Here is a 17,100-nt window from a genome sequence, read left to right as displayed (position 1 = left end):
TATGGAAGTATCTGTTGTCAACTTAAGTACATGTTTTGCTTCATAGGATTTACTGTTAGGATTGGCACCATTAGTGTGCATTTCATGTGTTCTGTTCGAAAATGATTTGGCGGGGTGGGGTGAGGGATGACAATATTTTGCTGCACTCTGCTGATACATTACTGGCACTGTCATTACCAAGTTGGTCTTTCATGTAACTTGCTTTGGAGTTGTTTATATGCAAGTGAAGGGAACCTTCAAACTGGCTCAGACCCCCTAGTTGAGATTTCTCACTAGTAAGAGGCACTGCTCCATACCGAGGCCACAACATTCTGCTTTCCATTTTGATCAACCTTTTTATTCACAATTATTTAAACCAAACAGGACTCCAGCCAACACTGCCAGCACTTCTATCCAAAGGATAACAGGTAGCAGGCGTGGGGGCTGTTAATTTTTAACTTCAAATCTCCTATGCGATTTTCCAATAGGTCTCAGGATAAGGGGGCCAAAAAAGCTATTAGTAGCAGATTCTGAAGATAATTCTGAGAACTGCATAACTTCCTTTGCAGAGAGAGCCAATATCTATTGGAAACATTTACAGTCAAACTTCCTTGGCTTTGTTGTTGAGGCCATTGATTCTGTAAACCACAACACCTGACTCCAACGCTACTCTCTCCTCTTGAGGTATCTAGAGACTAGTATTCAGAAGCATGCAGTCTCCAATCGTAGACAGTGCTTTTCCCCCTAGAAAAATAGGAGCCGGTACTGTTACATTAAGTGTCACATTTTTTAACCAAAACAAGAGAGGTGCACTGCGTTACTCACCACAAAGTGGCTACAGTAAGTGCCACATTTTTAAATTACAGCAAAAAGAGTACTTCTGGGGGGAAAGCACTGAACATAGTCATCAGGGTGAGTAGTCACTGTGCTGGGAATTTGTCCAAGTTTGTGGCTTTCACTGTCCCATGTGGGAGCAAATGCCAAACACTGCCATTTACCTGGTCGTACATAGATCTGAACACTCCAAAAGCCCTTAATTAAGCCAGCCCTCTGCATTCCCAAAGGAAGCCCTATAGCCCAGAGTAAGCGAAGCAAGACAATCCCTTCCTTAGGCCATTTTAGTCATGCAAGTAGCTCTGCTGCGTTCCTGGTTGTTGACTTTGAAATAATTATATTTGTTCCCTCAATGCTGTTTGCTCGGAGAAATGTTTTGATTAACCAGCATTGTGTTATTGTGCTGAAAAGGAATTGTTTTATTTATGAATGCCGATAATAATGGTCCTGCATATGCTTCTGCTGCTTAGAGAGATGGTGGCGGAGGCAGAAGAAGAGAAACGGTTGCTATCGTCCTCTCCCATGGTGTGCCTGCTTTTAGGACAAATGTCCATCCAGGAAATTTTGCAGGAGTCTAATCACACTGGCGCTCAATAATTACACAGCTTAATTGTTTCTGGATGGTTTGAGAAATGCTTTGGTGCCATTTGTCCTTTCAGAATCTCACCCAGACGCTTATTACTGTGCTTATACATCCCAATGTACCTCTTACTAATTTTTCCCTGTTTGCCTCTTTCCAAACAAAGCAACCTTTTACATTTGCATTCATAAAACCGTTGCACCTCCCCTGTTCTGTTTTCCTGCTGGCAATTCTAGCCCTGCTTCTGTATCCCCATTTTACCTCCAGTAATCTCTGAAATCATACACATGCTCCTCTGAATTAATGCAGTAGGCAAACAGGTGCTCTTCATTTCCAGGTGGGAGAGGGGGGGGGAGCTTAACTTTTTGTAATACCCAATTTTCCCGGGCCACATTCCATTAAGTTAAAACACTGGAATAACCAGTATAAAAACTGAATTCTACTCTGCGGCTAAACAGATTGAAGCACAATGAAATGTTTCAGGCCGCTTTTGAAAAGCAGATTGCTGTATTTGCAGTATAAAAAAGAACTTTAACTATAGAAGACTGGAAATAAAAGAGTCTACATGGTTTTAGACAACAATGGCCGCTTATTTCTTATTTTTTAACTGGCTTTGAGAGGGGATCTAAATGGGCAGTGAGACCCACTTGAGAGTGCAAAACCCTAGCTGTTTAGAAACCATGAATTTGAAGCATTGACCTCCCCGCAATAATCTTGGGAGCCATAGTTCACCCTCCACAGAACGACAGTTCCCACCACCCTTAACAAACTACTGTTCCTAGGATTGTGTTTTCAATATATGGTTTGCATGTAGCACAAGCGGTTGACATTATGTGCCCACTATTCTTGAATACTTGTTGGGGTAAAGGTCTGAAGAGCAGAGTCTGCCCTCCACAGGCTCCCTATATGATTGAAAACTTTGAGAACAGGCATAGGGGAAGCTTCCATCTTCAGAATACTTTTGCATCCCATTCCACCCATGACCATTCTCAACTGCAGAATTTTGAGAGATTACGAGGTGACGTTTTGCATAACACAATAACATGGCTCTGGCACCATTGCCACCGTGACAGATGTGTTTCACAGAAAAGCAAGCTGCACATATTTTGTCTCTCCCCCCCCCCCCCCTTTCTAACGTAAGCTGAGAAGTGGTACCAAATGTTCAGCTGATAGCATGGTCAGAGGCTATTCAATTTAGGCAATATTTGTCAAAAGTGGTGTCTTGCATTTTAGCACCTATTATCTTTTGATTATGATCCCCTGGATACTTGGTTTGAATGAGATCGGAAGAATTATAAATGGCCTCACAAATCACTTCTTAATCTGGTGAAGTAAGCAGAGGGTGAAAAACATCCTGCTGTCATTTCGGTGAATTGTAGGGACAAAAAAAATGTAAATAAAGGAAAATAAATCACTGGTTGGTTCACACTTCATCAGCTGCCTAACAACTTGTAGCCAGTTAATTATACACCCTTAAAATACATGTATAAGGGGAAATGATTCAGAACTCTCTTAATGGGATGCAGGATAAATACATTCCTTCTAAGCATGTAACCCTTCGTGTGCTTTTGTAAAATAGGTTCTCATGACAATGGAATGGTTTGGACCCATACCTAGAAACAAAAAACAATTGTGTGCATTTAAAAAATACAGTAAATAGTTAACAGTACTGTAGGACAAGGCAGGAGCTGGTGCAAGGTGCTGGCTACAAGGATAAGTCAGGAATCCCCACTAGGACTGGGTGGCCCCTAGCCAAGCTCTTGTCTACTCAGCCTCGGTCTTCTCCATCTGTAAGGTGGCTGCAATTATATCGGTCTACCTAACAGGGCTGTGGTGGAGTGTTGTCAGGAGAGCCAAGGTCTGCCACCATTTTACATCATGTTCCCAGCGAAACTCCTTGGCTCTAGATCTTTTTCTTGTTGCCTAAAATCCTAGGCGAGGCCGAAGCTGTTTTAAATTTTGGTTTTATTTAATGCTGTGACCCATCCTGGGACCTTATGGTGAAGTGGAGGTAGCAAATAGATGACGTTACAGTAATGATAAATAACAATGGCTGAGTTCCATGCCTGCGCTTGTCTGGAGTGGCTCAGCATGTACACAATGGCTCTGAAAATGAGTATGGGATCACAGCCTTATTAAACGTTATCAAATTTAATTTGTATAGCGCCCTTCATCAGGAAACCTCAGGGTGGTTCGCAGAATAAAATGCAAGATAAAACGCAAGTAAATGATCTCACCAAGTAAATAATCAGTTGTGTTTGTGTGAGTGCTTAAAAGTATTGTCGCACTTTGAATTATAGCAACCAGATGAAACACCTGCTGTGCCTTTAGGGGCTTTCCTAATGCTGCACAGCAGGCGCCCATTTCCCCAACTACGAAGCGCTTCTCCGGCTGACGAGAGACAGGAGCTCCCGCCTATTTTGACGCGGCGCTGGCGCGGGCCAGCCACACAACCTCGCGCCCATTCGGCCACCTGCACTCGCGCCCCCGTTCCAACGCTTCGCTCTCATTCGCCGAGCCCAGGAGGGCTCGCGAAGCAACCCGATTGGTTGCCCTCAGCCCAGGCCGACCTCTGCCAGGTGGCTGCTGAGGTAAAGTGGCGGGAGGGAGAGAGCGCGCGCTCCTCTTAAACCAGCTCGCGAGGCTCCTCCCCTCCGTTCGGCGAGAAGGAGGGACCGCGCGCGCGCGCGCGCGCTCAAACACCCACTTGCCTACCCGCCCCTCCTTCGCAACTCTCTCTTCCCTGCCGAAAGAGCGCACGCGCGGCTCGCCTCCTTTTTCTTTCTCTCCGCCCCCTTGGCGTGGTGGCGTCAGCGCCGAAAAGCGGTGAGTCGGGGCGGCGCAGTCGCGAGCGGCGTTTCTGTGTCTGAAGGGAAAACGGGAAGAAGGCGCTGGAGTTGCGGGGAGCTCTACGGGGGCCGGCGGGGCTCAAGCAGCCGAAGGCGTTTGGAAATGTGGTGGTGGGGGGGGCGCGAAACAGTTTCGCGTTTTCGCCGTGAAGGGAAATAGAGAGAACCAATTAAGGGTGGGATTATTTATTGTTATTCGTTTTGTGACGGTGCTCCAGTTAGCTCCTTGTTGTGGCGAAATGCAGCTCTGCGAGGCAGGCTTAAGAGGTGCTGGAGCCCCCGCTCTAGGGCAGGTCGGCCGTGGGGCTGTGCCTCTGAGGGGAGATTTCCCCGGTCAGAGGGGAGAAACCGGGAGGACGCGACCGGTCAAAAAGGCTCTTCCTCCGGTCAGCGCAGTGAGGAGGAAAGTCCAAGTTGCCGAGGAAGGGAGAATATGACCTCCTTGTGGTGCTTGCTTGCCTTCATTCTGACAGGAGGGGGAAAAGGCGCTAGTCCTCATCTTGCCAAGGGTATTGGGGGGAACGCCGGGCGTGCAAGCTGCTGCTGCAAAGAACCGCCTCCCCCCGCGCCTCGGTGCAGCACCTTCCCTTGCCCTGAGGTAAATCAGGGAGTGAAGGGAGCTGCGGTGGATGCTCCTAGTCAAGTGTTGGAGGTAAAAGGTATTCACCACTATGGCCCTAATAAGCCTGTGTGCACTTGGAAGTGAACATGCATAGGTTTGACTGCGTTGCCTCCAGATCATCGGTTTAAAAATCCACCACACGTGTCGCAAAGGAGCTTCTCATTCTAGGGAGGGGCTTCTGTTCTGCAGCTGGCTTAGTGGGATGAAAGTCCTTAGTGCACACCCCCCCCCATCAGGTATTCCACCTATATGTGGATTTATATCGCTTACTTAGGAAACACCCAAGTCCAGCAACGCTTCTTCTTGGTCGCTTGTATGAGTTCATTTGTCTTTGCTGCTCAAATGACAGTAAGGATCAGGGAGGAATCATTTTCACTTAAAGAGGGGTTATATAGAGCAGGGGTCAGCAAACTTTTTCAGCAGGGGGCCAGTCCACTATCCCTCAGACCTTGTGGGGGGCTGGACTATATTTCGGGGTGGGGAGTGAACAAATTCCTATTCACCACAAATAACCCAGAGATGCATGTTAAATAAAAGCACACATTCTACTCATGTAAAAACACGTTGATTCCTGGGCCGGATTTAGAAGGCGATTGGACTGAATTCGGCCCCTGGCCTTAGTTTGCCTACCCATGATATAGAGACATAAACTGAAGATGTGTGAAGTGGAGAGCTTTTATGAATAAAACCATATTCTTCAGGAACTTTTGAGGTTCACATGTATGACTTTCTGAAGCTAACCCAAGTGTAATCATTTAATATTGAAAATTGGTGTTGGCATAGAACCAAATAACCTGCATCACAACATCCCACTTGTGCTGTTACTTAGGTTAACCCACCTGACTGGTGCAAGAAATGGGGATAATAAAATCATAGAATTGTAGAGTTGGAAAGGACAACAAGGATCATCTAGTTCTAGTCCAACCCCCTGCAATGACGGAATCTTTTTGCCCAACGTGGGGCTTGAACCCGCATCCCTGCTTGTGAATCCTTTCCTATATAAGAAAAAGCTTTGCCAGTTAAACTTTCCTATGGAGGCTGTTGTAAAAGCCACCAGAGCAAAGCCAAGTAAAGCAAAACAACAAGAGGAAACACTGTTACTATTTAAGTAGGCAAGATTACACACTTGCATTCAATGTTACTTAATCTAAAATATTTGCCACTTCTTGGTTCATAGTCATTACCTTTGATTAAAATCACCACATACCATAAGCATGCATTAAAAGGACAGTAAACCCACTTTATCCCCTACTCTTTGACAACCCTTCATTAATTGTAGTATTGAAAAGGTAACAGATAACAGATCTAAGCAACACTTCGAGTTCGTCTTCTATATGTAAATTTACCCAATTGCCACAATTTCAGCAGCTAGATAGTCTTAAGTTCCATCATGGTCAAAGAGTTGTGGCATTTCTTCAAGATGAACTTATTTTCTGCAACTGTTATTCTAATGATGGTGTTTAGATTTGGAGCCCTATTTGTAAAAATATTTATATTTTATAGTGAAAAGGTAAATTCTCCACACACAGCATATATTGCATTGTTTACATTTCCTTTACTTTGGGCTATAGATGTGTTTGTTTTATTTATGATATTTACATTGTGTGTGTGTTTAAAAGCAAAATGTAGCATATCTCACAAAAGTATCCAGTTCAGCAGGAATTTATTAGGAAACACTAGTTTCAGCAGGCTGCATAAGGAATAGTTGAGCACAATACAGTGATACCTCGGGTTACAGACGCTTCAGGTTACAGATGCTTCAGGTTACAGACTCTGCTAACACAGGAATAGTACCTCGGGTTAAGAACTTTGCTTCAGGATGAGAACAGAAATCGTGCTCTGGCGGCGCGGCGGCAGCAAGAGGCCCCATTAGCTAAAGTGGTGCTTCAGGTTAGGAACAGTTTCAGGTTACGAACAGATCTCCAGAACGAATTAAATTCTTAACCCGAGGTATCATTGTATTTATTTAATACATTATTAGGAGAAATCATTTTAAATTTGGGATACTGTGAAGCTAAATGAAGGGTACCATATTATTGCTTGCAAGCTCTTGGAAGCGATGCCACCATTTTATCAAACAAAAATCTACATATAGCTACTTCTTACAATTGAGACAGACTTCATGCTTTAAATTATCTCTGCAAAATATTTAATCATACTTATTCAAGCAAGATGAACTTGATTTTACAGAATGTGGAGGTCAGTAACTCGGTATACTTTTTGACTCCAGAGTGTAAGCCTAAGTTTTTGGAGAGAAAAATTACTAAGATCCGGAGATTTGGGAAATGTAAACATAATTCAATCCTTTTAAGGATGACTCACTGAATTCTTTTATTGCTGGTTTTAATGGGGTGGTTTTTTATAGAAGTTCTCTACACTATAGTTCTAGAATTAATATGTGCCATATCAGTGCAACACCAAAGGATTCCTCAAATAGGTTTTCACTGTCCTGCGGATTTAATTCAAGTTGTAATAATGTGCCAAAGGATCAGGCTAGGATGCTTTGAGGTTACACTGAGAACACTGAGGGCATTTTGTGCACTTCAAAGCACTGTACCAAAGACTCAAACACATGCGCCTCGAAGAAAAGGAATAGTAATAAAATCAGAAACACAGAAAAAACCAATTTTCCTCATGCTGTTACAAAAAAAAGGCTCACACAATAAAATTAAACTGAGTGACAGAACAGTCCATCTACTAGGACTTTGTAGTGAGCCATTGGATGTCACTTTGTAATGCTGATAGTTAGAGCTGAGATTTCTAACAAGACCAAAAGGAGGGGAAACCCATAAATGTGAAGTCCTGCTTGACAAAGAACCTTATATAGGCCAGGGACCCAGTGGTGTAGCTGGGTAATTTAAGACCCTGGACTTAATAGCCTTACAGTGGCAAGGGCTTTAGACAGCTATATGTACTACTTCAGCTGTGAAGCACACAAGCGACATTTTTTCCAGCCCCACTGGCATTCCATGCTTAACAACAGCTTCTGCATATCTGATAATGTTGGCGCAAACAAAAAGCAGTCTGCCAACCCTGAATAATATTAATACTTTGAGTATGTGCATTTACTCATTTTAATTTCACTTAAATCAGCACCATTATGATAGCAGGAATAAAATGGACTTTACCCATATTCCAAACAAGTTTAACATTTGAGTAGCTGCACACTTAGCAAGTTCAAACTTAACTATCGTTTGGAATATGTGTGGACCAGGACAATAGTTTAAGGAACTTGACGATGGATTGTGGCCACTGAGCCTTAATTTGGAGACATGCCTTTCTACATCTGGATTTGTAAAAGGGTTTCCTTAGAAACAAATGCCTTCACTGTCATGTTCAGTATATGAGTATCCAATATAATAGAATCATGTGTTTCCTTCTGTTTATTAAAGAACCTTGCATGTATGCCACAATGCTGGGAAAAGCTACAACATCCAGCTGATAAACATAATTCAATAATTAGTTGTGTTAATGCACAATGAATGGTATTGGTAGAATTCCCCCCTGCCCAACACACCGACATTGTCTAAAGCTTTCCCTTAGAGTTTATTAGCAATTTGACATAATTTCTTGAACCGTACGCTTTATGCTATTTTTGCAAATTCTCCCTGAAGCTGAATTGACAGGACAAATCTGGATGATCTTAAACTAGGAAACATGTCCAGCTGGTGACTCAGTAGAACGTGCTTTTCCTGACAATTTTACAAAGCAATTGGGACACTTAACCCTTTTCCAGTGATAAGATAATAGGAACATGGTTGCAAACTGCTGAACTGAATGCACTTCTTAAATGGCAAAAGGAACAAATCAAGTTGTTTTAAATAAGCTGCCGCGTGCCATTGCCATTCCATGCCTCTTGCCTCTCCTTATGAAAAGCCTATCATGGGTCATCTCCCCACCCCACCCCAATTTGCTTTGAGGAAGGTTGCTGTGATTTTACTGCTGTTTATCTTGTAATACATCAGTGGGTAATTTTTAAGTGCTTAGACTTGCAAATTTGTGAGTTGAGGCTTTGGGTGTATTACTTGATGAGTTTTGGCAGGCGGCTTGACAAACTGTGTCTTCTAATGTGCAAACGAGTGTAGGAAATAAAAATAAACATTTAAATGTAGAGAGCAATCTAAATAGCATCTCTGCTCCATATGTTGTAGTACCTGCTGGAGACCCATTATAGTCCCTGGACTTTTTGTACACTAACACTTCAGTCCAGATAGCGCTGTGCTCCATCTGCTGTAATCTCTAAGCTGCACAGTATGGGCTTCCTTGGATTTTGACCTGTTATTTGCTGGTTCTTTTGATCTTTGCTAGGCGGGCAATTTGCCATTCTCATTCCCCACCCTTTTTATGGTTGTTGCTGTAAACTACAGGGCAGTGCAATTTTATTGTTTATATCTAAGGCAAATACAAATGTGTGAGCCCTAATGCTACTTACAAGTAAAAGGGCATAGACCTTTTGTTGTTTTCTGTTTCTAGCTTTTCTTGCTGTAGGATCTTTGCATAGTATGACTTTTTTTTAAGGCAACATGGGTGGATATCAGTCTAAGAGTATAGGTTGCTGCAGAAAATTGTTCCCAATCGCAACTCCCCCTCCCCCCAAGAATTACTATTCTAAGGAATGAACACCTGGCTTTGGTCATTGACACATCATTTAGGTTGGATCCCTGTTGACATAAAGTCTAAAATGACTTGCGGGGCTCTGGAGTTGCATAATTTCTCTTTCAATAACTTTGAGAAGTGAAGGTTTGAAATAAAAAAAAAGATCAAAGAAGGCGCTTGATATTTGAATGCTTCCAAGTATTTCAGTATGCTAATATTTCAGTTTTTCATACCTGGATTCAGTTTTGTTACCTGTATTTGAGTGGTGATGTTAAACACAGCATTTCCTTGTTTCCATCTTGTTAGGTTCAGTGTTTTTGCTTTTTTAAAAAAACCCTGGCTCTACTCAATGATCTAGTGCTTTGGAAGCATTTTCTTCTGTTCAATTTTGCATATTAAGCAGCATATTTGTCTGTTTGCACAGCAAATATTCTTTTCCATTGCAGAACAACAGAGATTACAAAACATACAGCTAATAATTCATCTGAAAGTATCTGCTATTAGACAATTGTGTAGTAATTTTATCTGGGTAAATGGCTGCTTCATCCGTTCACAGTTGTGTATTTTTTATTTCCACAGTATAGGGGGACCAGTGGCAGAGACCTGATGATGGTGTAGTATTTGCAGTGGGTGGGGTGGATTGGCAGAAGCAGATGCACATTATCATAGTGCATGCTCAGTGTGTATTTTCCTTTTCTTGGTTGGATGGGATTGAATCTTGGTTTAAAGATGTACAACTATGTTGTCAGGAAAGCTCTATATAATGTTTGGATTCGTTATAAAGATCTGTTGGAAAATAAAACCCCAAGGTGGTTGTCGCCAATGGAAGCCAAGGAGGCGAAAAAACTTAATATGGAATCTAAATGGCCAAAATATTGTGAAATCTTAGAACAAGAGGGTGAAAAAGTGAAATTACAGAGTTATGAGAAATTGAAGTTTAAAGTACGAGATTGGCTTCATTATTATCAAATAATGGAGGTGTCAGGGAACTGCCATCGGAAGGACAGGTGGTGGACAGGCTCCAGGAGAATAGGAGAGACTCTGCAGCAGAAGAAGGAACCAACAGGGGGAGTGCAGGAGTTACAGCGGAGGGGAGGCTCTGGGATACTTCTAGTGAGAATAGTGAAGAGGGAACAAGACCCCCCTTAGGAACTCCCACCCTTCGCCGGAAACTGGCACGCAGAGAGTCACGAAGGCGCATGTCCGTCAAACAGCTTTTATGTTGGCGTAAGTTCCGTAGACGCCCACTGTCAGATTCTACCAGCGACTGACGGAGCCATGCTTTGGGGGCTCCGTTAGTGCCTCGGTTTGGATGACCAGCCAAACCCCAGAGGGATCAAGCTTTTACGCACAAGCAGCTCATTATCCCATCACAGGAGGTATATAAACAAGACAGGAAAATTGGCTTCCAGGTGGAGAGATCAAAACTAGAAACAGAATTGTTAGATTCCAATACTAAAAATCTGTCAAGAATGCACAATTTGTTGCTGAAATGGAATACACAAGAAGAAACAGTTAAATCAGCAATCATTAAGTGGGCACAAGATATTGGTCATAATATCATGTTTGCTGACTGGGAACAGTTATGGACCACCGGTATAAAGTTTACGGCATGTAATGCCTTAAGAGAAAACATTATGAAAATGATTTACAGGTGGTACATGACCCCAGTCAAGCTTGCTAAAATTTATCATCTGCCCAATAACAAATGTTGGAAATGTAATGAAACTGAAGGTACCTTTTATCACCTTTGGTGGACATGCCCGAGGATTAAGGCCTTCTGGGAAATGATCTATAATGAAATCAAGAAGCTACTTAAATGTACCTTTCATAAAAAACCAGAGGCTTTTCTCCTGGGCATGGTTGGCCAATTGGTGTCAAAGAGAGATAGGACCTTTTTTATGTATGCTACTACAGCAGCAAGGGCGCTTATAGCAAAGTATTGGAAGACACAAGAACCACCCACTCTGGAAGAATGGCAGACGAAGGTGATTGACTACATGGGACTGGCTGAGATGACTGGCAGAATCCGCGACCAAGGAGAAGAGACAGTGGAGGAAGATTGGAAGAAATTCAAAGTTTATCTTAAGAATGATTATAAAATTAATGAGTGCTAAAATGTCGAGGTTAGAGAAAAAAGAGGATTCCAGCTGTAAATGTTAAATTAAGTGAGGACTTGCTGAAAGAGATTTGGAAATAGGGATGCAGAAAGGAGAGGTATGGGGAAGTCGGAGAAGTAAGGTTTATGAAAAGAAGGTTTTGAAATTATATTTGTGTGTGCTTATGTGTTTGTTTGTTTTAGTATAGTATATTGTATAGTGTTTAATATGTGTTCGAAAATCAATAATAAAAAAAGATGTACAACTATGACTGATGTGCTTACTTCTTACCTGCAGGCAAGCATTCTCACACTGCAAAATAGTATTGTTTTACTTGCATTGCAAATGCTGTATCCCCAACTTCTGCAGACCACATTTCTGAGTCTTCCTGGGCAGTTTCACACATCCAACCTAGAGCCTGGATAGCTCAGTTGGTTAGAGTATGGTGCTGATAACACCAAAGCTGTAGGTTTGATCCACGTATGGGGGATCTGCATGTTCTTTCATTGCAGAGGGTTATACTATATGATCCTCAGGGTCCCTTCCCACTCTACAGTTTGATGATTCCATGTAATCAAGTGCTGATTGCCAAAGATAAGACTAAGCTGTTGGGTTTTCATTGGGCAGTAGTTTGTTTACCTATTATTAGATATTTACATTTATATCTCACATCTTTCTCCAAAGCAGCCATGGGCAGCAAACATGTCAATACTAAAACAATATAATTTTGTAAAAGGTGAAAAACAACATTCTAAAAAAACATCCTAAAAACTCCTAAAACCTATCACATACTTTCAAATTACTGTATTTTTCGCCCTATAGGGTGCACCGGCCCATAGGATGCACCTAGTTTTCGGGGGGGGGGGGAATCAAGGAAAAAATATGATCCCCCCCCCCCGCAGCTCTGGGAGCAGTCAGTCAGTCCCTTCTCCCTCCTTGGGGAAAAGCTGCTTTCCCCCACCGCCAGCCTCAAAGCCGGGTCGGAGAGTAGCGGGAAGGTGTTGTGCGCCTTCCCGCTGCCCCCTGATCCTCTGAGGCTGGCGATGGGGGGAAGCACTGTGTGATGCCTTTTCCTGAGAAGAATGAGAAAGGAAGGACAACAACGCCCATCATCTTTGCCTATAGGCTACGCTGGCTGAGACTGATGAGCTGTTACTGATTGTAATTCAGCAATATCTGGAGAGCACCGTGTTGACTGTTCCTGTTTTAAGAGTATATGAAAAACAGGTAGCCAAGGGGGGGAAACTCTCAAGTCCACAGATGGGCCATACCTTTATTTGGATCTAGCTAACAACAACAACAACAACACATATAAAAACATCATAAAACGCCAAACATTAAAAGCTTCCAGATACAGGGGCGCCTTCAGATGTCTACTAAAAGTTGTGTAGTTCTTTATCTCCTTGACATCTGATGGGAGGGCATTCCAGAGGGAGGGCGCCACTGCCAAGAAGGCCTTCTGCCTGGTTCCCTGTGACTTGGCTTCTCGCAGCGAGGAAACCACCAGAAGGCCCTCAGCGTTGGACCTCAGTGTCTGGGCTGAACGATGGAGGTGGAGATGCTCCTTCAGGTATACAGAGCTGAGGCTGTTTAGGGCTTTAAAGGTCAGCCACAGCACTTTGAATTGTGTTCGAAAATGTACTGGGAGCCAGTGTAAGTCTTTCAGGACTGGTGTTACATGGTCTCGGTGGCTGCTCCCTGTCACCAGTCTAGCTGCCGCATTCTGGATTAGTTGTAGTTTTTGAGTCACCTTCATAGTAGCTCCACACAGTGTTCCAAGCAGGTGATTACCAGGGCATGTACAACCTCCCCTGCACGGGCAGGTAGGGTCTCAGCCAGCATACCACATGAAGATGGTAGACATCTGCCTGGACAGAGAATAATTGGGAATAGGTAATTAAGCTCTCAAGAAGCCTTCATCAGGTTAATTGTTACGTAAAGCAGGAAGTGAGAGGATGAGGGAACACCCCTCCCATACAAAGTTTACAGTGAATGTTGAAGCCATATGATCTCTTGTGGCCCAAAATATTGGAGATTACAGTCTGGGCTATGCCTACGATTCTGGGACGAAACAACAACAATGGCAATCCCTGTTTGCTTTTTGTTGACAAATTGTATTTCATTACAACTAATGTTTTGCTTAAATGCTATTGAAATGACTTTGTTCCAAATTCTTGCTTTTACAGTGGCTCTACTTTTCTTCCATCTTTTAGATTATGGCACAGACCCTAGGCATTGGGCGAAAGTACATCAAAGCCTTTTTGAAAGGCTTCTTTGTTGCTGTTCCTGTGACGGTGACTTTCCTTGACAGAGTGGCTTGCATAGCAAGAGTGGAAGGAGCTTCAATGCAGGTAACAATGCAGCTGCTTTTTGCCCAGTTCATTTTCACCTGCGTGGAGGCCTCAGTTATAAATTGACAATCCAGTTTCAAAAGCAGGAGAAAAATGCAATTTTCAGCATTTTATGTAAAAGGCCTTTTCATTACAGAGAGGGCAGTTTCCAATGTGTTTGGTCAGGTAGGAGTTTCTTGTGTTTGGGGACTGCAGAACTTAGCAGGGGTTCCCCCCCTCCTTTTTGAGACCTATACTATTTCTTTGAGAGGCTTAAGAAATTTAAAGTATTCTATCTGGCTAATTTAGAATTAAGAGAAGTATTACTTGTTCTGTCAATCATGCCTGGGTAGAATGTGGTGTTGGCAGGAGAGTTGATAAAAAGATGGCATAGCCGTGCGCTGCAGCAGAAGTTGCATTGGGAAAGATGCTATGTTTGAATTGAATTGTATTTTTCTAATAACCTAAGATGGATCTTGGATTTTAAAAAATAATTTCCCTTTCAAAACCAACTTTTCAAAGAGAGATGTTTCCATGACCACTTTCTTTCCTTTTTGGGGGGAAGGAGGGAGAGTTTCTTCTAGAAACTTGATTCCTCCTGATCTTCTTTAATTTTTTGAAGTCCTTTATTTCAGTTACACACATGGCTTGCTTTATTTGTTTTACATCATGATTTGGAACAACCCTCTTGCTTTTTCACAGGTATAATAATCCTCTCTCCTTGTACTTCTTAAACTACAAGTTGTGTAACCATACTCATTGAGTAAGATGTGCAAAAAAGGATTTATGCACTTGTATCCACTTAACATGGCGCTGTGGGTTAAAGCCTCAGCGCCTAGGACTTGCCGATTGAAAGATTGGCGGTTCGAATCCCTGCGGCGGGGTGCGCTCCCGCTGCTCGGTCCCAGCGCCTGCCAACCTAGCAGTTCGAAAGCACCTCCGGGTGCAAGTAGATAAATAGGGACCGCTTACCAGCGGGAAGGTAAACGGCGTTTCCGTGTGCGGCTCTGGCTCGCCAGATGCAGCTTTGTCACGCTGGCCACGTGACCCGGAAGTGTCTCCGGACAGCGCTGGCCCCTGGCCTCTTGAGTGAGATGGGCGCACATCCCCAGAGTCTGTCAAGACTGGCCCGTACGGGCAGGGGTACCTTTACCTTTACCTTATCCACTTAACACAGGGACGCGGGTAGTGCTGTAGTCTAAACCACTGAGCCTAGGGCTTGCTGATCAGAAGGTCGGTGGTTTGAATCCCCACAATGGGGTGAGCTCTTGTTGTATGGTCCCAGCCTCTGGCAACCTAGCAATTCGAAAGAACGTCAAAGTGCAAGCAGATAAATAGGTACCACTCTGGTGGGAGGGTAAGTGGCGTTTCTGTGCGCTACTCTGGTTTTGCCAGAAGTGGCTTAGTCATGCTTGCCACATGACCTGGAAAAACTGTCTGCAGACAAATATCGGTTCCCTCGGCCAGTAAAGTGAGATGAGCGCCGCAACCCCAGAGTCGTTCGCAACTGGACTTAACTGTCAGGGGTCCTTTACCTTTTTTATCCACTTAACATAATCATTCATAATCAAACACAATCAGATTAAAACATGTTACATAAGCATAGAATTTTATTGTTGTGATTGGACTGTTCAGGTGTATATATTAATTTCAATATTAAAATGCTGTAAGTTTCTATTATTTTAACTAACCTGAATTTAATTGTGTCTGATTTTACTTGAGGCTTCCTTATCTGGAATGTTTATAGCGTCAGGGGAGAATGCTCATTTCCTGATTAATAGACTTCTCTAGTTAAGGTAATCTTATGGTGATGGAGGGCGTGATGATGGTAAGGACCAGGACTGGAGTGCCCATGCTTTTAGTCCAGCTGGGTGCAGATCTTGAAGGTTTTGACACAGATGGCCTTTATAAGAGGCATGTTTCTGCCTGTCTCAAATGTCACTATACACCAGTTTTATGTGGTGCTACGGTGGGAAACGTGCCTCGTTTCAGGATCAGCACAATTGGAGACTGTTTTGACAATTATCCAGCTCATATGTAACACAAAACCAAACCATGATTTCGAATGAACGAGCAGGTGTGCTGGTTTCTGAACTGGAGATTATGGCTGGTGTGCTCATTCCCAGGTCCTGCAGCTGCTGTGCTCTTCAGAACTAAGCTATGGTTTGACTTAATGTTACATCTGAATCTGAGTTAGGGTTAGCACCACTCCATGCATTGTAATTAAGGTTTGTTCTTGAGTTTGAAGCTTTCTGGGTGAGTGGAACTGCATAGTCACTAGGAATGCATGACACAGCTCTTGGTGGTCTGCATCTTTTCAGACTGAATGTGATTGATCTCATGTTCAAATGCTCCTCCAAAATTTGTATATATCCATGAAGATGACAGGTTAGCAGGTTAGGGAGAAACCTAAACTAGAACCCTTCTCCCAGTACAGGTGTACTGAAACTGAAGTTAGTGCGAACTGTACAATATGTGAACTTTGAACCTGCAGTGTTACCTATGGAGTAAAATGAGGAACTAGCGCTTGGTGTTTGAACACATCCAAAATTATTATTATTATTATTATTATTATTATTATTATTATTATTATTATTATTATTTTATTTAAAAGATGTTATGGGATTGAATTGATAAGGATATATTCAACATCCAACTGACAGCGCTTCTGTAGGTACATGTTTTCTTTCTCTTGTTTTGCCTGAGGAAGAAAAACATGACAAATCATCTTTTTCTTTATCTCACACTCCAGAGAGTGAATTATGTTGAATGTGTTTGAAAGCTATAGGATGTGATGGAAAGTGAAGTTTAGTCAGCATGACGCCTTTCACTCATCAATAACACACTTGCATCAGATATATGATTGTCTTGACTCTAAGCTTTCACCGTGCAATCCACAACGATTGGATTTGTAATAGACCTTTTAGACTCCTAGCTGGTTTTGTGCACTCATTATCCTATCTCATGCTGTGATTGAAATTAAAAGTTCTTTCAAAAAAGGAAGGAAATATGGCTTACTCTTCTCTTTTCAAATTTCCTTTTTTGTTTTTGTATTCTGAAGTCGGGAAAATGTAGTGCACCCTCAATTATGGGATAATGCTGCCGTGTTAAAATAACAAACAATTTATTCCAGTTCAATTAAAATACATATCATTGTTCATTTTGTGCTGATTTTGCAATTGTTCAGTGCCAGAAGCCAAATAGTTAAAAC

At 42.6% G+C, this 17,100-nt stretch overlaps 1 protein-coding gene and 1 long non-coding RNA gene across 3 annotated transcripts in view; both read left to right on the top strand.

Annotated features, from left to right (window-relative positions):
• The first annotated feature begins 4,054 nt into the window (after positions 1-4,054).
• Positions 4,055-17,100, top strand: part of IMMP2L (inner mitochondrial membrane peptidase subunit 2) — a 456,796-nt gene continuing 443,750 nt past the window's right edge. For both annotated transcript variants that reach the window (XM_083699542.1, XM_083699543.1), the window contains exons 1-2: positions 4,055-4,219; positions 13,773-13,910. In XM_083699542.1, the coding sequence (XP_083555668.1) occupies positions 13,776-13,910 (135 nt within the window). In that variant the 5' untranslated portion in view covers positions 4,055-4,219; positions 13,773-13,775. The remainder of the gene's footprint in view (positions 4,220-13,772; positions 13,911-17,100) is intronic.
• LOC310825745 overlaps positions 6,507-17,100 on the top strand; it is an 835,366-nt gene continuing 824,772 nt past the window's right edge. Inside the window, exon 1 of the long non-coding RNA XR_014555509.1 lies at positions 6,507-6,627. This is a non-coding gene — a long non-coding RNA (uncharacterized lncRNA). The remainder of the gene's footprint in view (positions 6,628-17,100) is intronic.

Source organism: Podarcis gaigeae (assembly GCF_964106915.1).
Source record: "Podarcis gaigeae genome assembly, chromosome: 10".
In the NCBI taxonomy this organism is placed as follows: Eukaryota; Metazoa; Chordata; class Lepidosauria; order Squamata; family Lacertidae; genus Podarcis; species Podarcis gaigeae.
The sequence above is the reverse complement of the archived record's forward strand: the minus strand, read 5'-3'. Positions and strand labels throughout refer to the sequence as shown.